Genomic DNA, 26,940 nt, shown 5'->3' with positions numbered 1-26,940 from the left:
AAATGCACATTTTGCTTTTTTATTTACTTAGCTATGAGTAAGGCAATCACTGGGATCTGTGTTGTGAATTCTGCTCTTGGGCTCCCTCCGGTGGTTGTAAGTGGTACTGCTGCTCCTTTGGATCTCAGCAGTCATCAGGTGCTTTCACTTACTACCAACTCTGACTGGGCTATTTATTCTGGCTAGATCCTTTAGTCAGTGCCAGTTGTCCATTGTGTTTGGAGGATTCACATCTCTGCTTGGTTTCTCCTGCTATACTGTCCAATTCATCAAAGATAAGTCCTGGCTTTGTTTTTGCAGTCCACATGCTGTGGACCTTATAGCTCAGTGCATTTCTATGTTTTTTCTTGTCCAGCTTTGTCTGTGTAAGGATTTATTCAGCCAAGCTGGAAGCTCTGGAGATGCAGAGTTACCCTCCATGCCTTTAGTTAGGTGTGGAGATTTTTGTATTCTCTGTGGTGGATATTTTGTAGTATTTTAATACTGACCGCACAGTACTCTGTCCTGTCCTTTCTTTCTAGCTAGCGTGGCCTCCTTTGCTAAATTCTGTTTTCAGTCTGCGTATGTAATTTCCCTCTCCTCTCACAGTCAATATTTGTGGGGGGCTGTCTATCCTTTGGGGATTTTCTCTGAGGCAAGATAGTTTTCCCATTTCTTTCTTTAGGGGTAATTAGTCCTCAGGCTGTGACGAGGTGTCTAGGGAGTGACAGGAACATCCCACGGCTACTTCTAGTTGCGGTGTTAAGTTCAGGGTCTGCGGTCAGTAAAGAGGCCACCTTCTCCAGAGCTCGTCCATGCTGCTCCTAGGCCACCAGATCATAACAGTACAACTGGCCCACAAAGAGTTAAATGCATCTCAAAAGAAGGGAAGAAAAGTGCTGAGCCTTTTTTTTTTTCTGTAGTCTATTTTGTCTTCTCTTCCCTCTTAATCTCTGCGTGGTTCAGGAGTTTGGCGTTGGCATGGATATTCCGGGATTGGCTTCTCGTGTGGATCAACTTGCTGCAAGAGTACAGGGTATTTCCGATTATATTGTCCAGACTCCGGTTTTGGAGCCTAGAATTTCAATTCCTGATTTGTTTTTTGGGAACAGGTCCAAGTTTTTGAGCTTTAAATATAACTGCAAACTGTTTTTTGCTCTGAAACCTCGTTCCTCTGGTGATCCCATTCAGCAAGTTAAAATTGTCATCTCTTTGCTGCGTGGTGATCCTCAGGATTGGGCATTTTCCCTGGAATCTGGGAATCCGGCCTTGCTTAATGTAGACACCCTTTTTCAGGTGCTAGGGTTATTGTATGATGAACCTAATTCAGTGGATCATGCAGAAAATACCTTGTTGACCCTGTGTCAGGGTCAAGAAGTGGCAGAATTATACTGCCAGAAATTTAGAAAATGGTCTGTGCTCACGAAATGGAATGATGCTTTGGCGGCAATTTTCAGAAAGGGTCTTTCTGAATCCGTTAAAGATGTTATGGTGGGGTTCCCCACGCCTGCTGGTCTGAGTGATTCTATGTCTCTGGCCATTCAGATTGATCGGCGCTTGCGCGAGCGCAGAGTTGTGCACACGATGGCATTATCCTCTGAGCGGAGTCCTGAGCCTATGCAGTGTGATAAAATTTTGTCTAGAGCTGAACGACAAGGATTCAGACGTCAGAATAGGTTGTGTTTTTACTGCGGCGATTCTGCTCATGTTATTTCTGATTGTCCTAAGCGTACAAAGAGACTCGATAGCTCTGTTACCATCGGTACTGTACAGCCTAAATTTCTGTTATCTGTGACCTTGATCTGCTCATTGTCGTCATTTTCTGTCATGGCATTTGTGGATTCAGGCGCCGCTTTGAACTTGATGGATTTAGAATTTGCCAAGCGTTGTGGTTTCCCCTTGCAGCCTTTGCAGAATCCTATTCCTTTGAGGGGCATTGATGCTACACCTTTGGCTAAAAATACGTAAGCTACTTACGGGTAGCGGTGTTTTTCAGGAGCCCATGACAGCACCACGAGAGAGGGGATCCGCCCTTCAGGGACAGGAAACCTTCAGACATAAAAGGGCGGCACCTCTCTCCTCCGTCAGTTGGTTTACAGAGCATGAGAGAATCTCCTAGGTTAGTAGCATATCAACATTAAAACATGGTACAATTCACCCAGTGAATAAAACTTAGGACCCAATGTAAAGAAGGTGCTGACCCAAACAAGAAAAGAGGGTAGGGAATATAAGGGTGCTGTCATGGGCTCCTGAAAAACACCGCTACCCGTAAGTAGCTTACGTATTTATTCAGTCGCCATGACAGCACCACGAGAGACTTTCAGAGAAGTAAAAGAGACTAGGGAGGGATAACTGCTTCAAGCACCCTTCTCCCAAATGTGAGATCTGAGGAGCTACCCAAATCTAGTCTATAGTGCCTAAGAAAAGTAGACGGAGAAGACCATGTGGCCGCCTTACAAATGTCTTCAATCGATACTTCCGATCTTTCTGCCCAGGAAGTAGCCATGGCTCGAGTGGAGTGAGCTTTTATACCCTCCGGGATCTGTGCACCACCTGCTGAATAAGCCAGAGAAATCGCCTCCCTGATCCATCTAGCTAATGTGTTTTTGGACACCCTAAGTCCTTTCCTAACCCCCTGGAAGGATACAAATAGGGAATTATCCTTCTTCCACGCATCGGTAACCGAAATATATTTAAGAAGACATCTTCTCACATCTAGCAAATGGAATTTTCGTTCTTTATCATTAGTGGGGTTAGAACAAAACGAAGGCAAAACAACTTCCTGTAGTCTATGGAACTTTGAGGCTACTTTCGGAAGGTAAAGAGGATCAGGTTTTAAGATAACTCTGTCTTCTCTAACCTGCATGTAAGGAAGCTGTCTAGATAGAGCCTGCAGGTCACTAACCCTTCTTGCGGACGTGAGTGCGACTAATAGGGCAGTTTTGAAGGATAGGATTTTAATTGGCACTGTGTCAATAGGTTCAAATGGTGTTTCCATTAGAGCGGAAAGCACAAGATTTAAGTCCCACGGAACCAATTTTTGTTTAATTAGAGGTCTGGACCTAGACGCGGCCTTGAAAAATCTGGATATCCAGTAATTATTGGCTAATTTATTATTATACAGAGCCCCCAGAGCTGATACTTGGACTCTGAGAGTGCTTGTGGCCAATCCCATCTGTAACCCTTTTTGCAGAAATTCCAAAATTTTCTTGACACAGATTTTTTGGTCAATACGTGACCCTGAAACCTCTAAAAATTTTTTCCAAATTCTAACGTAGATATTTGTTGTGGATGGTTTTCTACTTTTTAGTAGTGTGTTTACAAGGTCCTGAGAAAACCCCTTTGCTCTTAATAGTGACCTCTCAAATTCCACGCCGCTAGGTGTAAATTGGCGACTCGTGGATGGAGAATTGGGCCCTGGGAGAGGAGATCCGATGTTTCTGGGAGAATCCACGGCTGAGAGATAGACATTTTCCTCAGCCAAGGAAACCATGATCTTCGAGGCCAGAACGGGGCTATCATGATTACCCGGGCTTTGTCTTCCCGTATCTTCCTCAGAACTAATGGTATTAAATTTAGAGGGGGAAAGACATAAGCGAGATCGAAGTGCCATGGAATTAGGAGAGCATCCACTGCGTAAGGGTTTTCTCTGGGATTTAAGGAGCAGAAACGGTGTAGTTTCCTGTTTTCCTTGTTCGCGAAAAGGTCTATGTCTGGGCACCCCCATAAGCGAACAATCTGATTGAAGATAGTCTGGTTCAAGCTCCAGTCTCCCTGACCGAGTTTGTTGCGGCTTAAGTAGTCGGCCATGACATTGAGTTTCCCCTTTATGTGGAGAGCCGTGAGAGACAGAAGGTGTTTTTCGGCCATCTGAAAAATATGATCCGTAACAATCATTAATGAATTTGATCGAGTACCCCCTTGGTGATTAATATAGGCTACAGTCACTTGGTTATCTGAGAGCACTCTGACATGTCTACCCTGAAGATGTATGAGGAAACTACTTAAGGCACGTTCCACTGCTAACAACTCTTTTAAGTTGGATGTCAAGTTCTGTTCTGATTGGGACCACAGTCCTTGAGTGCAGCTATTTCCCATGTGCGCTCCCCATCCCCTGGGGCTAGCATCTGTAGTTATTATTCGCGACACGTCGTTTGTCCAGGGAACCCCTCTACGTAAATTTGTTGTGAGTGTCCACCAATATAAAGATTGTATAGATTCAGTAGATAGTGAAAATATACTGTCCAGGTGTCCTGACAAGCAACGGGTGTTATGTAATATGTCCCACTGCAGCGGCCTAGTGTGATATTGGGCCCAGAGAACCGCCGGGATACACGATGTAAGGGACCCTAAAAGAGACATTGCTCTTCTTAGCGAGATTGATGGGTTGTTAATTATTTTAATCACCAATTGAGAAATCTTATGTACTTTTGTATCTGGAAGGCGGCATTCCTGTATGCTAGAATCTATGACCAGACCCAAAAACTCCTGTATCCTAGAGGGTTGTAACCGGGATTTTTTAAGATTAATTATCCACCCCAATTCCTGTAATACTGATGTTACTTTCCCCAATTGGTCAGTACAGTGAGATTCCGAATGACCAACGATCAGCAGGTCATCCAGATAGGGTATTATTAAGATGTCCTGCTCATGAAGGTGTGCCATGACCTCCACCATTACTTTAGTGAATACCCAGGGTGCGACCGCGACTCCAAAGGGAAGTGCTCGGTACTGGAAGTGTTCTATAGAGCCATTAATTGAAACTGCCACTCTGAGAAATTGTTGGTGGTCTGTGTGTATTGGGATATGGTAATAGGCGTCTTTTAAGTCCAAGACAACCATGAAGCAGTTGTAAAATAAGAGCTTTATTGCCGTTTTTATCGACTCCATTTTGAAGGAGGGAATCAGTAGAAATTTATTCAGACCTTTCAAATTAATGATTGTACGGAAAGATCCATCAGGTTTTTTGACCAGAAAGAGAGGGGAATAGAACCCCTTACCTTTCTGTACCGTGGGTACTCTAACCAGCACACCCTTTTGCTGTAGATCTCGGACCTCCGATTCTAGAGCCAGCTGTTCTGTGGAGGAAGAACGGATGGGCGTTATACAAAATTTGTTATAGGGAAAAGTCTGAAATTCAAATCTTAGACCAGCCGAGATGACACTGAGGATCCATGGGCTGTTAGAAATTTTCAACCAGGCAGGGAAGAAGGCTGAAAGTCTTCCCCCCACCTGGTCCAGCAGTCATTGAGGCTTTTTATAGTCCCGAGAGGTGTCAAAGATATAGCCTCTACCTCTTTTTCTGTTACTGTCCCGCCTGGATCTTTCTCTAAATGATCTTCTACGGTTGTACCATCCTTTGTTGTATTCCCGTCTATATGGGGGTTTTCCCAGGAAGGGGAACCGTTTTTTATTATCACCAGCTTTCTCTAATAATTCGTCCAGTACAGGCCCAAACAAATGTGTCCCTTCACAGGGAATGCCGCATAATTTTGACCTTGCCTGTAAGTCTCCCGGCCAACATTTAATCCATAAAGCCCTGCGGGCTGCATTTGATAGAGCCGAGGACCTTGCGGCTAATTTTACCGAATCTGCCGAAGCGTCTGAGAGAAAAGCTGCTGCCTCCTGAATTATAGGAAGGGAAGACAGGATTTCACTCCTAGGGACTTTGCTCTTAAGTTGGTCTTCTAGCCGGTCAAGCCACACCATTAGTGACCGAGCCGTACAAGTGGCTGCAATTGCTGGTCTTAGAGATCCTGCCGCTGTTTCCCAGGTCCCTTTAAGAAAAACGTCAGCCTTTCTATCTAACGGGTCTTTTAAGTTACCCAAATCTTCGAATGGTAGCGAGGATTTTTTACACGCTTTGGCCACTGCGGCGTCTAATTTCGGGGCTTTATCCCAAGAGGACGATGACTCTTCCTCAAAGGGATACCTTCTCTTGAATGCCGGTGGGAGTGAACCTTTCCTTTCAGACTTCTTCCACTCCTTTGTAATTAGAGTTTTTATTTTTTCAATCACCGGGAAAGATCTACGGGACTTTTTGTCCAACCCTTTAAACATTATGTCCTGCATAGACCACTCTGACTGAGGCTCCTCAATCCCCATAGTGTTATTTACCGCTTTAACTAGCCGATTCACTTTATCAAGTGGCAAACAGGAATATCCTGATTCAACGTCTATAGATGAAGAGGAAGACGGAGAGGAATCCGAGGTTAACTCAGCCGAGTCTGACTCAATTTCTGAAACTGGAGAAGCAAGTTTCTTCCCTTTAGATTTTGTCTTTTGGGAAAGAGACCTAATAGAACCCCTGACCTCTTGTCTAACCATATCCCTCAAGGAAGACGTAAGGTCAGAAGCTTCTTCCTCTATAAGGCGCTGTATGCAAGGCCTGCACAGTTTTTTCTCATAAGCATCCGGGAGTAGATCCCCACACTCGCCACATTCCCTGTGTTTGGACTTGGCGGTACATTTTTTCCCCTAATAGGATAAAGGGGGACATAACAGGGACAAAGGATCACTAGGTGAACTTTCACGTAGATCACTTACCCAGATGCGTAGTGAATGGTACCGTAGATAATGGGGTGTCCTTCCTGGCCAAGGTAGTCTTATGACCTGAGGACTTGCTTGACTTTTGAACATTTTTGACTCCACCAGCGCGACTACTGCCACTAGATCACAATAAGTATATAAGCAAAGGACAGCGCCACATCCGGGAGTGTCAGGCAATAACACACTTTATTCTGCCTCCTGCGGCAACGTTTCGGTCCGAGGACCTTTGTCAAGCACAAAGCTTTGTGCTTGACAAAGGTCCTCGGACCGAAACGTTGCCGCAGGAGGCAGAATAAAGTGTGTTATTGCCTGACACTCCCGGATGTGGCGCTGTCCTTTGCTTATATACTTATTGTGGACTATGACCAGGAGGACCCCCTGGTGTGGACGTGCGCTCTGATGTCCATGAAGACAAAGTTGGTATTGGGTGCGGTCTGACTTTCTTTTTGGTTGGATTTACTGCCACTAGATCGACGCTGGGAGATGGCACGGGTCTCTTCAAGAGGCTGAGGCTGCTGCCGCACCTGCGGTGCTTCCTGCTCCGGTGACTCCATTATAATAAAGGGTCAGAGACATGCAGCGGCCGCCATATTGCCCTTAAATACTGCCCCCAAGCGGTACCACCCCCAGATGGGGGTCAGCAGGATAATCCAGGTGTCCTGCCCGGTATACATCTAATTGGCCCCCACTACTAGAGCCGCGCCCCCAGCCCAGGCCTCGGCACATCACCGCTCCCGCCTCATAACACCGATAGGCCCGCACGGCGATCGCGCGTGCGCAGCCGCGCCAATGGGCCACGCCGCTGCGTCACCAGGAAGCGCCGACGAGGACGTCGACCGGGAACGCCCCTTCCGGTTACAGGCGCTCCCATTGAAAGGCAGGAAAACAGAACCGCCCCATCCGGCGCGGCCACCGCGCATGCCCAGCCGCGCTAATGGACCGCGCCGGCCGCGTCATTAGGAAGCGCCCCAGAGACACCGCCGGGACGCCCCAGCACACGCGGCGAGCCCAGAGACATATGGCCGGTGCGGAGGCAGGATGTGACCGGACCCGAGGCGCAGACACAGCTCCAGAGCAGGTAGCGTATACTTACCTCGTACCTGTGGCAAAAAAGGGTCACCCAGAAGCAAGCCATGTCTGAAGGCTGCTTCTCTCTGCTGACACCTGACACAAGCAGTCCCCCTGCCGTGTGGTGCTTCCGGCGCCCTGGCTAGTCCGAGGTAGGGGCCCTCCCGCTACCTGCATCGGACTACCAGGACTGGGAAATCTTCCTTAATCTTCAACCTTCTTCATGAGGTCTTGTCTGAAGAGGTTCCCCTGTCAGGGACAGGAAACCAACTGACGGAGGAGAGAGGTGCCGCCCTTTTATGTCTGAAGGTTTCCTGTCCCTGAAGGGCGGATCCCCTCTCTCGTGGTGCTGTCATGGCGACTGAATAAATAAACCCCAGTTCTGGACACAGCTGACTATGTGCATGGCGCCAGCACATCAGGAAGATTGTCGTTTTCTGGTGTTGCATAATTTGCATGATTCTATTGTACTGGGTTTTCCATGGTTACAGGTACATAACCCGGTGCTGGATTGGAAATCTATGTCTGTGACTAGTTGGGGTTGTCAGGGGGTTCATAATGACGTTCCTTTGATGTCAATTTCCTCTTCCCCCTCTTCTGAAATTCCTGAGTTTTTGTCAGATTTCCAGGATGTATTTGATGAGCCCAAATCCAGCTCCCTTCCGCCGCATAGGGACTGTGATTGTGCTATTGACTTGATTCCAGGCTGTAAGTTCCCTAAGGGCCGACTCTTCAACCTGTCTGTGCCAGAACATACCGCCATGCGGAGTTATGTTAAGGAGTCCTTGGAGAAAGGGCATATTCGGCCATCTTCTTCACCTTTGGGAGCGGGTTTTTTTTTTGTTGCCAAGAAGGATGGCTCTTTGAGACCCTGTATTGATTATCGCCTCTTGAATAAGATCACGGTCAAATTTCAATACCCTTTGCCTTTGCTTTCTGATTTGTTTGCTAGGATTAAGGGGGCTAGTTGGTTTACTAAGATTGACCTTCGAGGGGCGTATAATCTTGTTCGTATTAAACAGGGTGACGAATGGAAAACTGCGTTTAATACGCCCGAAGGCCATTTTGAATACCTTGTGATGCTGTTCGGGCTCGCTAATGCTCCATCGGTGTTTCAGTCCTTCATGCATGATATCTTCCGCAATTATCTTGATCAATTCATGATTGTATATTTGGATGATATTTAGATTTTTTCCGATGATTGGGAGTCTCATGTGAAACAGGTCAGGATGGTATTTCAGATCCTTCGTGATAATGCTTTATTTGTGAAGGGGTCTAAGTGCCTCTTTGGAGTGCAGAAGGTTTCTTTTTTAGGTTTCATTTTTTCTCCCTCGTCTATAGAAATGGATCCGGTTAAGGTTCAGGCCATTCATGATTGGATTCAACCCACATCTGTGAAGAGTCTTCAGAAATTTTTGGGTTTTGCTAATTTTTATCGCCGTTTCATTGCCAACTTCTCCAGTGTGGTTAAACCCCTGACCGATTTGACGAAGAAAGGCGCTGATGTGACGAATTGGTCCTCTGTGGCTGTTTCTGCCTTTCAGGAACTTAAACGCCGATTTACTTCTGCCCCTATGTTGCGTCAGCCGGACGTTTCTCTTCCTTTTCAGGTTGAGATTGACGCTTCTGAGATTGGGGCAGGGGCCGTTTTGTCTCAGAGGAATTCTGATGGTTCCTTGATGAAACCATGTGCCTTATTTTCCCGAAAGTTTTCGCCTGCGGAACGCAATTATGATGTCGGCAATCGGGAGTTGTTGGCTATGAAGTGGGCATTTGAGGAGTGGCGACATTGGCTTGAGGGGGCCAAGCACCGTGTTGTGGTCTTGACCGATCATAAGAATCTGATTTACCTCTAGTCTGCCAAGCGGCTGAATCCTAGACAGGCTCGTTGGTCCCTGTTTTTCTCCCGTTTTAATTTTGTGGTCTCGTATCTTCCGGGTTCTAAGAATGTTAAGGCTGATGCCCTCTCTAGGAGCTTTTTGCCTGATTCTCCTGGGGTCCTTGAGCCGGTCGGCATTCTGAAAGAAGGGGTGATTCTTTCTGCCATCTCCCCTGATTTACGACGGGTTCTTCAGGAGTTTCAGGCTGATAAACGTGACCGCTGTCCAGTGGGGAAACGGTTTGTTCCTGATAGATGGACTAGTAAGGTGATTTCTGAGCTTCATTGTTCTGTGTTGGCTGGCCATCCTGGGATTTTTGGTACCAGAGACTTGGTTGGTAGGTCCTTTTGGTGGCCTTCTTTGTCACGGGATGTGCGTTCTTTTGTGCAGTCCTGTGTGACTTGTGCGCGGGCCAAGCCCTGCTGTTCCCGCGCTAGTGGGTTGCTTTTGCCTTTGCCGGTCCCTGAGAGGCCTTGGACGCATATTTCTATGGATTTTATTTCTGATCTTCCGGTTTCCCAGAAGATGTCGGTTATCTGGGTGGTTTGTGATCGGTTTTCTAAGATGGTTCATTTTGTACCCTTGCCTAAGTTGCCTTCCTCTTCTGATTTGGTTCCGCTGTTTTTTCAGCATGTGGTTCGTCTGCATGGCATTCCTGAGAATATTGTGTCTGACAGAGGTTCCCAGTTTGTTTCTAGGTTTTGGCGGGCCTTTTGTGCTAGGCTGGGCATTGATTTGTCTTTTTCTTCCGCATTTCATCCTCAGACAAATGGCCAGACCGAGCGAACTAATCAGACCTTGGAGACTTATTTGAGATGCTTTGTGTCTGCTGATCAGGATGTTTGGGTGACCTTTTTGCCATTGGCTGAGTTTGCCCTTAATAATCGGGCTAGTTCGGCTACTTTGGTTTTGCCTTTTTTTGCAATTCTGGTTTTCATCCTCGTTTTTCTTCTGGGCAGGTTGAGCCTTCTGACTGCCCTGGTGTGGATTCTGTGGTTGACAGGTTGCAGCAGATTTGGACCCATGTGGTGGACAATTTGGTGTTGTCTCAGGAGAAGGCTCAGCGTTTTGCTAACCGTCGTCGGGGTGTTGGTTCCCGGCTTCAGGTTGGGGATTTGGTCTGGTTGTCTTCCCGTCATGTTCCTATGAAGGTCTCTTCCCCTAAGTTCAAACCTCGCTTTATTGGTCCCTATAAGATTTCTGAGATAATTAATCCAGTGTCTTTTCGTTTGGCCCTTCCAGCCTCCTTTTCCATCCATAATGTTTTCCATAGATCTTTGTTGCGGAAATATGTGGTGCCCGTTGTTCCCTCTGTTGATCCTCCGGCCCCTGTGTTGGTTGATGGGGAGTTGGAGTATGTGGTTGAGAAGATTTTAGATTCTTGTTTTTCGAGGCGGAGGCTTCAGTATCTTGTCAAGTGGAAGGGTTATGGCCAGGAGAATAATTCTTGGGTTGCTGCCTCCGATGTTCATGCTGACGATTTGGTTCGTGCTTTTCATTTGGCTCGTCCTGATCGGCCTGGGGGCTCTGGTGAGGGTTCGGTGACCCCTCCTCAAGGGGGGGGTACTGTTGTGAATTCTGCTCTTGGGCTCCCTCCGGTGGTTGTAAGTGGTACTGCTGCTCCTTTGGATCTCAGCAGTCATCAGGTGCTTTCACTTACTACCAATTCTGACTGGGCTATTTATTCTGGCTAGATCCTATAGTCAGTGCCAGTTGTCCATTGTGTTTGGAGGATTCACATCTCTGCTTGGTTTCTCCTGCTATACTGTCCAATTCATCAAAGATAAGTCCTGGCTTTGTTTTTGCAGTCCACATGCTGTGGACCTTATAGCTCAGTGCATTTCTATGTTTTTTCTTGTCCAGCTTTGTCTGTGTAAGGATTTATTCAGCCAAGCTGGAAGCTCTGGAGATGCAGAGTTACCCTCCATGCCTTTAGTTAGGTGTGGAGATTTTTGTATTCTCTGTGGTGGATATTTTGTAGTATTTTAATACTGACCGCACAGTACTCTGTCCTGTCCTTTCTTTCTAGCTAGCGTGGCCTCCTTTGCTAAATTCTGTTTTCAGTCTGCGTATGTAATTTCCCTCTCCTCTCACAGTCAATATTTGTGGGGGGCTGTCTATCCTTTGGGGATTTTCTCTGAGGCAAGATAGTTTTCCTGTTTCTTTCTTTAGGGGTAATTAGTCCTCAGGCTGTGACGAGGTGTCTAGGGAGTGACAGGAACATCCCACGGCTACTTCTAGTTGCGGTGTTAAGTTCAGGGTCTGCGGTCAGCAAAGAGGCCACCTTCTCCAGAGCTCGTCCATGCTGCTCCTAGGCCACCAGATCATAACAGATCTGCAAAACCGAGTATATATTGTCAAGCCTGTTCATGGTTTCCATCTTTCGAGCTGCCAGGCGACCATGAACAGTGCTCTCAATACACTGTGTCTGCAAACTTATCCAGCAACATCTGCATTCAAATAGCTAAATGGTGCACCTTCCCTTCTTAACTCTGCCATGTGCCCAGACAGTAGTGTACAAACATGTATAGGGTATTGCCGGATTCATGAGAATTTGGAAAATAATTTGTAAGGTCCATCTGTTTCCTATTATCCTTTGTGAAGAATTCAAAAGTTATCACCACATAAAGTGACACACATCAGATTTAAATAACGGGACCTGGTTAGGAACACAAAACTGGCTATGGTAAGTGGTTAAATCAGAGTATTTTGGGCACTATCTACAAACTACTGCTCCCCATTTCAGGAGCGATTGTGCAGTAATTCAAGTTCTTTAGGATTAAATACATAATGTAATATATGATGCTGAGTGAATCTATGAAACCAGGATAAGGGAAACTCTGATGTTATTGTGCAGAAATTCATACTTTGCCCTCACTGCACGTTTAATGTTGTGGATCATAAAAGCCAAGCTTGGCCAGAAAGACTGGAGCTGGTCTTGTAGGGGCCATATGAGCATATTCAGCAGCACAGAAAGGAGAGTAGGTAGAGTCATCCTACAAGATATCAGGGTTCTTGGAAGACAACGGCATCATTACCCTCCACTTTCTCTTACAGGCAAATCATAATATTTTTCTTTAAGTGATTTTTTAACTTGTCCGCACATTCTACGTACGCTATCATTTTACTTTGCAGTTTACAGATATGGGCAGGTAAGAGTCAGCATCTTCAAATTTTAGTTGGTAATTAGATCAGCCAGGTTGTAAGTTCTGTAGAAGGGCTTCAATGCCCAAAGTCAATTGAACAGTTTTAAGTGGAGGAAAATGTTGTGGTCAAGAGGCAAAATGGAAATCACACGATTGTGATATACAGTTAGGTCCATATATATTTGGACAAAGACAACATTTTTCTAATTTTGGTTATAGACATTACCACAATTAATTTTAAACAAAACAATTCAGATGCCGTTGAAGTTCAGACTTTCAGCTTTCATTTGAGGGTATCCACATTAAAATTGAATGAAGGGTTTAGGAGTTTCAGCTCCTTAACATGTGCCACCCTGTTTTTAAAGGGACCAAAAGTAATTGGACAATTGACTCCAAGGCTATTTCATGGACAGGTGTGGGCAATCCCTTCGTTATGCCATTCTCAATTAAGCAGATAAAAGGCCTGGAGTTGATTTGAGGTGTGGTGCTTGCATTTGGAAGGTTTTGCTGTGAAGTAAACATGCGGTCAAGGGAGCTCTCCATGCAGGTGAAACAAGCCATCCTTAAGCTGCGAAAACAGAAAAACCCCATCCGAGAAATTGCTACAATATTAGGAGTGGCAAAATGTACAGTTTGGTACATCCTGAGAAAGAAAGAAAGCACTGGTGAACTCATCAATGCAAAAAAGACCTGGGCGCCCACGGAAGACAACAGTGGTGGATGATCGCAGAATAATCTCCATGGTGTAGAGAAACCCCTTCACAACAGCCAGCCAAGTGACCAACACTCTCCAGGAGGTAGGCGTATCAATATCCAAATCTACCATAAAGAGAAGACTGCATGAAAGTAAATACAGAGGGTTCACTGCAAGGTGCAAGCCACTCATAAGCATCAAGAATAAAAAGGCTAGACTGGACTTCGCTAAAAAACATCTAAAAAAGCCAGCACAGTTCAGGAAGAACATTCTTTGGACAGATGAAACCAAGATCAACCTCTACCAGAATGATGGAAAGAGAAAAGTATGGCGAAGGCGTGGTACAGCTCATGATCCAAAGCATACCACATCATCTGTAAAACATGGCGGAGGCAGTGTGATGGCTTGGGCATGCATGGCTGCCAGTGGCACTGGGTCACTAGTGTTTATTGATGATGTGACACAGGACAGAAGCAGCCAAATGAATTCTGAGGTATTCAGAGCCATACTGTGTGCTCAGATCCAGCCAAATGCAGCAAAACTGATTGGTCGTCGTTTCATACTACAGATGGACAATGACCCAAAACATAAAGCCAAAGCAACCCAGGAGTTTATTAAAGCAAACAAGTGAAATATTCTTAAATGGCGAAGTCAGTCACCTGATCTCAACCCAATTGAGCATGCATTTCACTTGTTAAAGACTAAACTTCAGACAGAAAGGCCCACAAACAAACAGAAACTGAAAACCACCGCAGTGAAGGCCTGGCAGAGCATCAAAAAAGAGGAAACACAGCGTCTGGTGATGTCCATGAGTTCGAGACTTCAGGCAGTCATTGCCCACAAAGGGTTTTCAACCAAGTACTAAAAATAAACATTTTATTTAAAACTATTGAATCTGTCCAATTACTTTTGGTCCCTTTAGAAACAGAGTGGCACATGTTAAAAAGCTGAAACTCCTAAACCCTTCATCCAATTTTGATGTGGATACCCTCAAATGAAAGCTGAAAGTCTGAACTTCATCTGCATCTGAATTGTTTTGTTTAAAATTCATTGTGGTAATGTCTATAACCAAAATTAGAAAAATGTTGTCTCTGTTCAAATATATATGGATCTAACTGTAGCTAGACCGATAAAGCAGCCACAGCTGGTGACTAAGAAGAAACTGTGACTGTGCAAAAAGTGGTTAAATCAGAGTATTTTGGGTACTAACTACCATAGTAAAAAACGGAGAATATTATGCTCTAGCGACAAAATGGCGAAAAGGCCAGACTTGACGACAGGTAAGGCAGCCACAACCAGTGACTGAGAAGAATCTGTGACTCCTCTGTTTTTAGTGGTTACAACTCACCTGGGTATTCATATGTAGGCATCTCCTCTTTACACCACTCATCACCCCTCACATATGTCTCTGTAGTATTAATATGGGTCAGATCTTCACCCTGAAACAAATATTGTAAAAGTCACAGACAGATGGAGAAGTCACATCTATGATCAGCTCTAATCCTGCAATTTCCACCATTCTCATTACACAAGTATAAAACATATACTTGTGGATAAAACAATACTAAACACAAGACATTCACAGCCATCTACACATCATAGGGGAGATCTCATGAAACCTTCTCTTCATCTACCTGATGATCCTGAGGAATATTGGGATCTTCTTGTTTACAGTCCTGTGGAAGAAGAGGACGGGGACATCTCTCTGGTGTCATCCTCTTACAGGATAGAACTGGAGGAAACACAGACAGAAAAAATTAATTCTTTACATACAGATAATTATAGGCCGTGTATTTAGTCCTGTCTATTACCTGGTGATGTCAGGGGCTGGGGAACCTCCATCATGACGTCTTTGTACACAACTTTGTGTCTTTCTAAATATTCCCACTCTTCCATGGAGAAATAGACAGCAACGTCCTGACACCTTATAGGAACCTGACACATACAATGATACAGTCATCCCCCATCCCTTCATAGCATTAGTATATAATGTCCCAGCATTCCCAGCAGTGTCACCTCTCCAGTCAGAAGCTCAATCATCTTGTTGGTGAGTTCTAGGATCTTCTGGTCATTGATGTCCTCATGTATCAGGAGGTGAGGATGAGGGCCCGTGATTGGGCTGATGGCTCTTCCCAATCCCTTCGACACAGGGTCCTGACAGCACTTACTAGAGGTCTTCTTCACTACTGTATAATCCTGGTCATGGAGAGAAACATTAATAAATCTCACTACAGACATTTCCAGAGTCCTCACCTATCCAGTTCTGTTCATCTATTATCCCCATAGATAAGAATGTTGTAATGTGACATCATCAGAATCTTTCACCTCTCCAGTAAGCCGGAAGACGATCTCTAGGGTGAGGTGTAAAATCCTTTTCGCCATCTTGTCTCTGTCCATATCCATCCTCTCTCTTAATGTAGAAGAACTCCACTAAGAAGATCTGATATTGAAGAGACCTGAATGAGAAGATGAGCAGATGTAACATCATTAAAATCCTGAGTAATAATACAATTACTGGAGATACAAAAACAAATCCCATCTGAATCGTCCAAGGGACAAAGAAGAGATCCCACATATCAATAAAATCAATGCTTTTTATTAAGTCACATATGACAATATACAATAAAACCACAATAAAAAAGCAAAATACCGTCTAGAGGACGCCAGATGTACACCAAGAAAATTCCCCACATTAAGTAACCAATCCTGAGTTAGATTGAGTTAGAATTAGAAAATTGGTGGTTACCTACGAAGTGGATGGTCCTAGCGTCCCGGGGGCCCCCGGAAGAAGCTGGCGGCGAAAACGCGCGTCGGGGTGAGGGGACGCTAGGACCATCCACTTCGTAGGTAACCACCAACTTTCTAATACCTTATTGTATATCCTATTATGCTTTAATTGTGCCTTATATTACTTTATCATAGAGAGGTAGCAGTTACGGATATAAGTCTTTATAAGCCTGTATGTTAATTGTAACACAGGCTTCCTAGCTACTAATCTTGTATGGCTCTTTAGGGCTTACAATTTGTTTGACCACTCAGGATTGGTTACTTAATGTGGGGAATTTTCTTGGTGTACATCTGGCGTCCTCTAGACGGTATTTTGCATTTTTATTGTGGTTTTATTGTATATTGTCATATGTGACTTAATAAAAAACATTGATTTTATTGATATGTGGGATCTCTTCTTTGTCCCTTGGACGATTCAGATGGGATTTGTTTTTGTAGTTATTTGAAGTGCCCCCAAATAGTTTAGGACATTAGTTGATTTGAATTACTGGAGATAATTAGGGAAAAATCTGAGATTATTTTACATTTTTAAGTTTTCTTCTTGATATATACTAATAAAACCCAGATATTTTAGGCCACAGACAACAAGCAGTTTCTTCCTCGGAGTCGGCAGCTGAATACGTTTCTCATAGACTCATCTTCCATAACGCTAATTCTCATCTGATTTACCGACCCTAGAATCGGCATTAGCAATACTGCAGAAGATATTCATTACATGTGACATGAGAAATAACTACTTTATGATGCGGACGAAATCTTCATCTTCTATTACGGCTCTAGAAACATATGTGTCCAGAGTCCGTCACTGACTCCATCCCCACCGGCCGTCTATATGAATCTTTCCCGTCTTCCCCGCATTGTAATCTTCTATCACATGTGAGGGGTTGACACGCTTAGCTGCTTCTGCAGGTAGACACAGGAACACTTGGATAGTGAAACACCTGCTGGCTTATTAAAGTCAGCATAGACCAAGGCAGGGTCCATGAAAAGAAAATCTTAAAGGAAAACAAAACAAACAAAGGGCAACAGAGTCCTTGCTCTGCAGGTTCCATCCGCAGACACCTAGCAATGTCCTCCACTCCTCCTGGAACAACATAGGGGTGTTCCCTCTCCCAACTTACACCCCGATTGTCACTCATATCCAGGTATTTATCCAGGACCATGTGATGATCACTAGTGATGAGCGAGCATGCTCGCCACTACTCAGTGCTCGGAGCTCGCTGAGTATTTCCGGATTTGCTTGGCGGGAGCTCGGGTCCCTGACCTGCATGTTTGGCACTCTTTAGAGAGCCAATGAACATGCAGGGATTGTCTGCCACACACTATAATTCCGCAGCCATGTTGGTTGTGGTATTACAGTGATTGGCTGGCCATACAACGTCATCAAGTCTATATCAGACCTAGAGCTGCCATGCTTATCACAGTCTGCTCCAGAATCAGGCAGTGTAGGGAGAGTTGCTGCTGAGCTAGGGAGAGATTAGTTTGCTTCGTACTTAGTCTGGGTATACCATATATAACACACATATCCATCTCAACTAACAGTCCTTCTGAGGAGCTGCATAGATATCAGTGCTAGGCAGGCAGTGAATGTGGGAGACTTCAGTGCATATAGCAAGAGGGTCCCGCCTGATCACCACCAGCATGATCAGGCACATGGCAGCAAAGAACCCGACTTTGTGGGCTGAACACCAGGGTCCAGGAACAGTGTCTGCAGGTGACAACACTGCTTCTTCCACTGTTGTGCATGCAATCCAATCCCCTGTCCATAGTGCATGCGAAGATGCCTCTTGCCCTGCACCTGTTGTTGCGCACATTCAACTAGCACCATCATCAAGCATGTCCACGTCCTTGTTCCAGCGCAGCGTTCATTTGTCCATACCCCAATTCTTGGAACGCAAGTGCAAATACGCAGACAAAGCTCCACTACTAAATTCTCACATTTCGAGACAGCTTGCACCCGAAATGTTGCCTTTTAGGCTTGTGGAAACGGAAGCTTTCCGCAACCTGATGGCGGTGGCCGTCCCTCGGTACTCAGTCTCCAGCCGCCACTATTTCTCCCGGTGTGCCATCCCCGCATTACACAAGCATGTGTCCCACATTAGCCGTGCCCTCAACTATGCAGTTACTGGGAAAGTCCACCTGACCATGGACACGTGGACAAGTGCTTGTGGGCAGGGACGGTACATCTCGCTGGCAGCACACTGGGTTATCATAGTGGAAGCCGGGACCAAGTCGGACCTGGGGATGGACACGTCCTTCCGACGCCGAGGATTGCGGGCCATGTCAATCAGGGTTGGACCAACAGTCTACAGCTCCTGCACCTCATCCTCCTCCTCTTCAGCCTCCATCTCCAAAATGACCACATCAGTCACAAGCTGGAAGCACTGCCTCAGCCAAGCGGCAACAGGCTGTGCTGAAGCTAAAATGCTTAGGTGACAAACCGCACAATGCTGAAGAGTTGCGGACAGCTCTGAAGAGCAGGCAAATCTGTGGCTGACACCGCTGAACCTACATCCAGGCATGGTCGTGTGTGACAATGGCTGGAACCTGGTGGCGGCTATGAGGCAAGGCGAGATCAAACACTTTCCATGCCTGGCCCATGGATATGCACTCCACACCTATGGGAGTGGAGATGCTTGCATATTCATTAACTTAATGAGCAGAACCACGTGACCACTCAGCACAGGAAGAGCTGCCGCACCAGGACAACAGAGATGCAGAGATGTGCAGTGACCGCATGAGGTGGGTGAATATGATGGGGAGGAAGCCGAGCCATGCATACAAGGGAGAGGATGCAGAGCCATGCAAACAAGGGGGGGGACGCCGAGCCATGAATACAAGGGTGAGGATGGGGGAGGACACCAAGCCATGCATAGAAGGGGGAGGACACCGAGCCAAGCATAGAAGAGGGAGGACACAGCCATGCATAAAAGGGGGAGGAGCCATGCATACAACTAGGAGACCAGGGGAGCCACCCATAGCATTACAGGGATGAGGGGACAATGCATGCCTGGCTTATACTTGAGTCAATAAGCTTACCCAGTTGTCCATGGCCTCGGCTTATACTTGGATCGATTTATACTCGAGTATATACAGTATTTATCCCTAGCTGACTCATCACCAGGAAATTCTTTTCCTCTGTGCCCATGTAGCTCAGTTTGAGGTCTCCCATATAGTATGATAGCCTCCACAGACCCCACACAGTATGACGGTCCTCACAGTACCTCACACAGTATTATGGCCACCACAACCTACCACAGAAAATAAAGACTACCACTTAGTATGGAGGCATTTACAGTCCACTACAACCACTTGCTCAGTATAATGACCTCTACCAGCCACACATTCAGTATGACAGTCCCAACAGCTCTTCTCTTAATAGAACCCCTGGCAAAAATTATGGAATCACCAGCCTTGGAGGATGTTCATTCAGTTGTTTAATTTTGTAGAAAAAAAAGCAGATCACAGACATGGCACAAAACTAAAGTAATTTCAAATGGCAACTTTCTGGCTTTAAGAAACACTAAAAGAAATCAAGAACAAAAAATGTGTTAGTCAGTAATGGTTACTTTTTTTTAACCAAGGTGCAATGCTCCAGTCTGTGCAGTGTGAGTACTGAGGCACAATACTACAGGAGTGATGTAGTGACGTCCGGAGTCTCGGACTTACAGTGGTGGATCAGGAGCTTTCAACTCCATGATTCACTATTCTATTCAATAGTATCACCATCATGGGAATGTGGATATCTCTGAAATTGTTATGATGGGAAGGAGAGGGTGACCAATACCAAAACACATGAGCCCTCTCAATTCATGAGCATCATAGCGACCAAGTGGGCTACTTTTATGGATGATACACTGATGCCTTTCCAACTATCGTATGGTAAATATCTCATAGATCCTGGGTTCATTAGTATCTACACCAAGAATGAGGCTAAGAGAGTATTTATTAATTAGCTGTGAGGTTGTCGGTGGGGTGGATGGTACCATATTGTGCATGTAGGGGGCAGTACTGTGGGAACATTAGAAAGTGGGGGAAGGCAGTACTGTTGGAACATTATACTGTGTGTGAGGGGGATGCCAGACCTGTGGAAATATTATCCGGTGTGTATGGCAAAATGCTGTTGTAGGAACATTTTACTATGTAGGTGGATGGCGGTACTGTGGGAACATTATACTGTGTGTGGTGGGATGATGGTGCTATGGAAACATTATACTGTGTGGAAAGAATGACGGTACTGTGAGAAGATTATATTATGTGTGCTGGGATGCTGGTACTGTGAGAAGATTATACTATGTGTGTGTGGGTATGGCAACACTGTGGAAATATCTTTTCTGTAAGACGCCAGTACTGTGGAAACTTTATACTTTGTGAGGGGCATCATATACTGCGTAAGGGGCGTAAAATGGTCTGTCATAAGAATAAATCCTCAGAGCTCTGCGGCATTTGTACAAAAAGACTGCCATCTGCCATCCAGATGGGACCCTACAGAATCAATGGGAAGAGGGAGAGTTTCAGGAAGAAAGAGTCTAGATGGTACACCAGGTCAGGTGACCTTGATGATGCAGTTTACTGTTATTATAATGGCCATACCCCAAAGCCAAAACAGATTTGGTGCCAAGCAAAAAGACCGGGTGTCAGTGAAGAATCTGAGGTACCAGGCCATGCTAAAGTGCCCGAGGCAGCTGGTTGTAGTGGCAGAACTCAGGCGGCACCAGACGAGTCCCAGACTATGCCTGTGTCAAGGCCCGAGAACCTGACCTGCGTTGGTCAAGACCCAGAGTCCAGACTACGTCAGGCAAGAGCAGAGTCCCAGCTCTTATTACTTCTGGTACAAGAGGCATCCGCCTTTGGTCAAGCACCAAAAATCTGTGAGTTTTCGCTCAGTAGTATACCCCTGCAGTGAAGAGCAGGAAGCTGGAGTGAGCTGGGCCATTGCTTCCAGCACTGACGTCAGTAAACATGTTTGTCCAGAGTAGCACAACAGAGAAGGCGAAAGCCGGTTAAAGTGAAGGTGGCCCAGCGAGCCTTGGTGGACTTTGTTACGAAGACTTATGGGCTAACGGGAAAAGACGGAGACCCTGCTATGGCCTGTGTTTGCAGAGTAGCCAGTGTTGTCGACTATATGTGTCAGGAAAATCACCCCGGTCAGTAGCTAAAGTAACATTTGGTTAGAGGCTGCTATTACAGTGAGGGTGAGCCGGAGAAGTCATTGTGTATCTGATATTGTATATTTTACCTGTGTTGTTTAAGATTACTGTACTTGTTTTTTAATTATGTACACCCCTCCTCATATGTAAAGCGCCATGGAATAAATGGCGCTAAAATAATAAATAATAATATTTCACCTCAAAATCACCCTTTATATATTATTCATTGTTGCCATAGTGATCACAATTTCTGCCATTATCAAGGAAATAATTATATTGGTTACTTTCACCTTGCCTTTGTGTGTTGTATCCGGTCACCTGCTTACAGGGGCATTATACTTTGTGTGGAGGGGGCATCATATATACTGCATAAGGGGCATTACACTGTGTGGGGCCTAGAAAGGGGCCCTGTACTAGGAGAACAATACATGTCCTCACTTCCTGTCTCCCATAGTTGGGTCGTATGTATCTATTACAGGAAACGTTATGATTCTTATAAAGTGGCAACAAAAACACCAGAAGAGTCTCAGTGCTGAAGGGGTTAATGTCCCCCGCGCGCTCAGTAATGGGGAATCTCCAGCACCTACCTCCACCTGCAGAGCCGCACTCCACATATATGGTATAACAGGACCTGTGATGAGGTCACAGGAGGGGAGGAGTCAGGGGTCACATGATCAGGGGCCTCAGGGAATGATATCTGTAGTGCAGACACTACATGGAAACTTCTCCTCAGTCAGTGACATTCCCGCCATTATTCCCCCTCACTACTGGCACAATTACCCCGCGCCGCCTTTTCTACACAGTGTTATGTGTGGAATGTAACGTGTGATTTCTCTGGAGACAAATAGACCCCACACATGAAGGAATCACCAGTTACCAGACATCTACTATATGGCGACATGTGTGTTCTATCGACTCCATACCAGGAGCTAAAATGCCGAAATCTCATTTATTTAACCCGTTCCAGAGTTTGGCTAAGGCTCGTATAAGGCCATCCACCTCTCTGGTCACCATGGGGTTTTTTTGTTAAAAGAATGGAGGGCTGCGTCCATGCTTGGATTTTAGAGAGATTAACCCCTCTCTGACATCAGATGGAACGCCCGCCAGGGCCTAGGGGTACTCGGTACCTGGTCCGGTACTTAAAGGGATGTGTCATGGCGGCAGCGACCCGGTCCATGGCCCTGGGTGCCCATGTTAATGGGACGGTCTTTAAAGGGGTTTGTTTAATCAAGTTTGTTCGTGACGCCACCTGGGGTACTTGGTCAGGGATGACTGACGTTGCTTAAAGGGGTCCTCTGGGGTGATGGTACTGCAGCAAAGATGGTATGGCTTCCCACAGGTGAAGCTGGGTCCCCAGGGATCCCATCCCGGTGTATTTGGCAAGGATGGTGTGGTGTTGGAAATAAACAGAGGACAGTCTCTTTACCTGGTTTACTGATGGTAGATAGCCACAGTCCAGGGTACCAGCAACAGGTGTTGGTGAGGTCCGGTCGGCCTGGAAGCAATGATGGATCCCTCTCTCAAGTGAGGTTCGTAAGCCTTCCTTCTCTAGCTTTGAGGCGAGTTCCTTGCTGCCTGTGGCTCCTAACAAGGTCCTCTCTGTTCCTGTCCTAGGACAGTACCCGCATGGTGGGCAATGCGAGCCTTTTTACAGGGGTCTCTAAAAAGATTCCGGGCTCTATGTATTGCTGCACCTTCAGGTGTGGGTGTGGACAGATGACCTAGAGTCTTCTGCCCTCCGGTTCTGCTGTGGGACGTGAAGTACTACACAGCCTCGGGCTCCCGGTGCCTGCGCTTCAGCTTAGAGGGAGCCCAGTTGCAATTACCCTCCAGCTCCTTAGTTTTCCTGTGCTTCTCCCCTCTGGCACTTGCTACAGATGCAACCAGTCTGCTTCTCTCCTCTGTCCTGGAGCTGCAGCACCACATGTGGCTGCAGGGTCCCAGCTCTGCTCTCACTCCTCTCTTCTTCACTGTCTCTCCAGACTGAACAGCTCACTTCTACAACTCACTAACTCCTCCTCCAAGACAGAATATATATATCTGGGGGAATCTCCCCTGAAACTGGGTCTAGAGCTCCCCCTTCTGGCCTGGAATCAGAACATGTTGCTTGTATGTGTTAGGGGTTGAGTTCCCGCCTCTGCACAGGGGGAATCTCGAGCCATCTCCGCTGCCGTCTCCCATTCTTCTCCTGCCGCAGTGGAGACTGCTCAGCAGAGACGTCGGTCCCAGCGTCTCACTCAATCTGACTCTGTGAGGAGGATTACTGCTGCTTTTCCAGCTTCTGCCATTGAAGTCAGTGCTGGGCAGCGGCGAGCAGACGCTTTTGGGACTAAGTCCTGCTTTTCTCCTTCTGAGCATGCACAGGGTAAGATCTCTCATTGGAGATCGAGGGTCACATGCTTGGATACTGCAGCAAAGCCCATTGGTCCAGGAAGGTCCAGAAGGTGCTCAGGCTTTGTGGCAGCTTCTCATTGGTCCTTCTAGGAAGGTCCTGTTCTGGCTGCAGCTATAAAAGGCTCGCATGCCCGCACGGCCATGCGCTAGTATCTTTCTAAGTTATGTGATTTGCGCCAGTGTGGTCATGTAAGATTGTGTTCAGGGACCCGGCTGAAATAAGCCCATAGAATGCTGGCACCTCCGGCGAGGAGTTTGTGTGTTTGTGTATTCAGGGACCTGGCTGAAATAAGCCCCTAGAATGCTGGCACCTCTGGCGAGGAGTTTTGTGTGCATGCATGACCACTGACTGCTCTCTCTTGGGCAGATAGCCTGTGCTCCTGTGAAGTCTAACAGGGCGCAGAGCTTTGCTTTGCTTTCACGGCTGCTCTGTGAGTTAACAGAGCTAGCCAATACCGCCATATAGTGCTGCCATTTGCTAGCAGCAGGTTTTCCTGCACGGTGGACCCCAGGCTGCGAACGCATCAATAACAATAAAAAACTATATTCTCTCAGTGTGTTCCGCTAGCCCTAACAGTATACTAGCGCCAGGGTCTGGCTAGTAAATGGCGGACGATCAGCGTCTACAGCGGTACATCCAGCAGCTGGAGGGTAGGTTGGCGGCTCTAGAGCTTACAACCTCAGCTGTGGACGTCACTGCTGTCGCTGTTCAGGCTGCAAGTGCAGCTGCAGCCAGTTTGTCCGCAGCCACCCCTTCTCCGACTATATCCCGTCTCCCGCTTCCAGACAAGTTTGCTGGTGACAGTAAGCTATGTTGGGGATTCGTGAGCCAGTGCTCCATACATCTTAAGCTCCTGGCTGCACGTTTTCCTACGGAACGGGCGAAAGTGGGATTCATTTTGTCTCTTTTGTCGGGCAGGTCGTTGGAGTGGGCAACGACGCTTTGGGAGCGCAATGATCGTGTGGTGCAGAGTGCTTCTCTCTTCCTGGATGCTCTGAGGCAGGTCTTTTTGGGACCTCGTGTCACTCACGATACCGCGCTCCAATTGTTGGCAATTACTCAGGGTTCGTCCATGGTCAGCCAGTTTGCCGTTCAATTCTGCACCCTAGCCACTGAGCTAGAATGGCCTGATAAAGTCCTTATTCCGGTGTACTGGAAAGGACTGGCAGATCATGTAAAGGACGCCTTGGCCACCAGGGAGATTCCCGCCACACTGGAGGAGCTCATTTCAGTATCTACCCGCATCGACCTCCGTTTTAACGAGCGGAGGTTGGAGCGGACCCAGTGTAGGCACAAGTTTCGGCTGGCTCCCACCTTTGCCAAACCTCTAGAATCTCCTGTTCTGGCGTCTGACTCCCATGAGGCCATGAAGGTTTCTCGAGCGGGACCTGTCTCAGACCGCTCGAGTACCTGTGGTGTGTAAAAATTGTCAACAACTGGGACATTACGCTAACAAGTGTCCTCAGCGGTCGGAAACGATCGCATCTAGTGTCCATAGGAGGAGGTTCACTAGACACAGCGGTCTTTTCCTCCAAGCTGTCCTTTAAAGGGACAATTCTGTTGGGCTCATCCACTCTTGCAGTTGAGCTTTGTGTGGATTCAGGAGCAGAGGGAAATTTCATGTCCTCTGCTTTTGCTCTGCGCCACGCAGTACCTCTGGTGATGCTCACCAAACCAGTAACTGTTAGAGTGGTGAATGGGTCGACCCTTCCGTTACAAATCACACACCAGACTGTCCCTTTCACATTAGCCATGTCCCCATCCCACCAGGAGGTTATTTCCCTTCTTGTCCTTCCCGAGGGAATGGATGAGATTCTGCTGGGAATACCCTGGCTCCGTTTCCACTCTCCACATATTGAGTGGACCTCTGGGAGGATATTGGGTTGGAGTGAATCTTGTAAGGGCACATGTGTGAAAGAGTGCGTTCAGGTTTCCACCTCTGAGATACCCGCAGATCTCTCTTCTCTTCCCGAATGCTATCGGTACTATGCAGACGTTTTCTCCAAAAAGGCTGCGGAGACCCTTCCGCCTCACCGTCCCTATGACTGTCCTATAGATCTCTTGCCTGGAGCAGAACCTCCTCGGGGACGTGTCTATCCCCTCTCTCTCCCGGAAATGGAGGCTATGTCCCAATACATCCAGGAGAATTTGGCAAGAGGGTTCATTAGGAAGTCAGTGTCACCTGCAGGGGCGGCGTTCTTTTTCATTCAGAAGAAGAACGGAGAGTTACGTCCTTGCATAGATTACAGGGGTCTTAACGCCATCACCGTTAAGAATAAATACCCGCTGCCCCTGATTTCTGAGCTTTTTGATAGGCTACGGGGAGCGAGGGTATTTACCAAATTGGATCTGCGGGGTGCTTATAACCTGATTCGCATCCGTGAGGGGGACGAATGGAAGACGGCGTTTAACACCAGAGATGGGCACTATGAATATTTGGTGATGCCCTTTGGGCTCTGTAATGCTCCAGCCGTTTTCCAAGACTTTGTCAACGACATCTTCCGGTATATGCTCTCCACCTCGGTTGTAGTCTATCTGGATGATATTCTCATCTTTTCTCCAGATATTGACTCCCACCGGAGAGATGTTGGCAGAGTCTTCGACTTCTTACGGGCAAATTCTCTCTATGCAAAGTTGGAGAAGTGTATGTTTGAGCAGGAGTCTTTACCTTTCCTGGGCTATATCATCTCAGCCCAGGGATTGGCTATGGATCCTGCCAAACTACAGGCTGTGATGGACTGGCAAGAACCCCATTCTCTTAAAGCGGTGCAGCGCTTTATGGGGTTCATTAATTATTACCGCCAGTTCATTCCCCACTTCTCAACTTTGGTAGCTCCCTTGGTAGCCCTCACCAAGAAGGGAGCAAATCCCAAATTGTGGTCAGAAGAGGTCTCCAGAGCCTTCTCTTCTATTAAGTCTCATTTTGCTAGTGCTCCCATTCTACATCGTCCCGATGTAGATAAGCCGTTTATCTTGGAAGTAGATGCCTCATCTGTTGGTGCAGGAGCAGTCCTCTTCCAAAAGGATGCTCAAGGTCGGAAGCATCCTTGCTTCTTCTTCTCCAAGACCTTCACACCAGCGGAGAGGAATTATTCCATCGGGGACAGGGAGTATCTAGCGATGAAGTTGGCTTTCTCTGAGTGGAGACATCTCTTGGAGGGGGCTCGTTTTCCCTTTCAAGTCTTCACGGACCACAAAAATTTATTATATTTGCAAACAGCTCAGCGGCTAAATTCTCGCCAAGCCAGATGGTCCTTGTTCTTCTCCCAGTTCCATTTCACCCTCCATTATC

General features: G+C 46.6%; 2 protein-coding genes across 2 annotated transcripts in view; both read right to left on the bottom strand.

Moving 5' to 3' along the window:
* The window catches only part of LOC143766341 (uncharacterized), a 33,499-nt gene extending 11,616 nt beyond the window's left edge, over positions 1 to 21,883 (bottom strand). Inside the window, exons 1-6 of the mRNA XM_077253956.1 lie at positions 21,841 to 21,883; positions 15,642 to 15,772; positions 15,333 to 15,512; positions 15,128 to 15,251; positions 14,951 to 15,048; positions 14,665 to 14,755 (exon numbers count right to left, since the gene is read on the bottom strand). Of these exons, the coding sequence (XP_077110071.1) occupies positions 14,665 to 14,755; positions 14,951 to 15,048; positions 15,128 to 15,251; positions 15,333 to 15,512; positions 15,642 to 15,719 (571 nt within the window). The 5' untranslated portion in view covers positions 15,720 to 15,772; positions 21,841 to 21,883. The remainder of the gene's footprint in view (positions 1 to 14,664; positions 14,756 to 14,950; positions 15,049 to 15,127; positions 15,252 to 15,332; positions 15,513 to 15,641; positions 15,773 to 21,840) is intronic.
* LOC143766340 (uncharacterized) overlaps positions 1 to 26,940 on the bottom strand; it is a 393,805-nt gene that overhangs the window by 162,417 nt on the left and 204,448 nt on the right. The window lies entirely within an intron of this gene.

This window comes from Ranitomeya variabilis, chromosome 4 (assembly GCF_051348905.1).
Source record: "Ranitomeya variabilis isolate aRanVar5 chromosome 4, aRanVar5.hap1, whole genome shotgun sequence".
Taxonomy (NCBI): domain Eukaryota; kingdom Metazoa; phylum Chordata; class Amphibia; order Anura; family Dendrobatidae; genus Ranitomeya; species Ranitomeya variabilis.
Note: the sequence above shows the minus strand (reverse complement) of the source record. Positions and strands in the feature narration are given on the sequence as shown.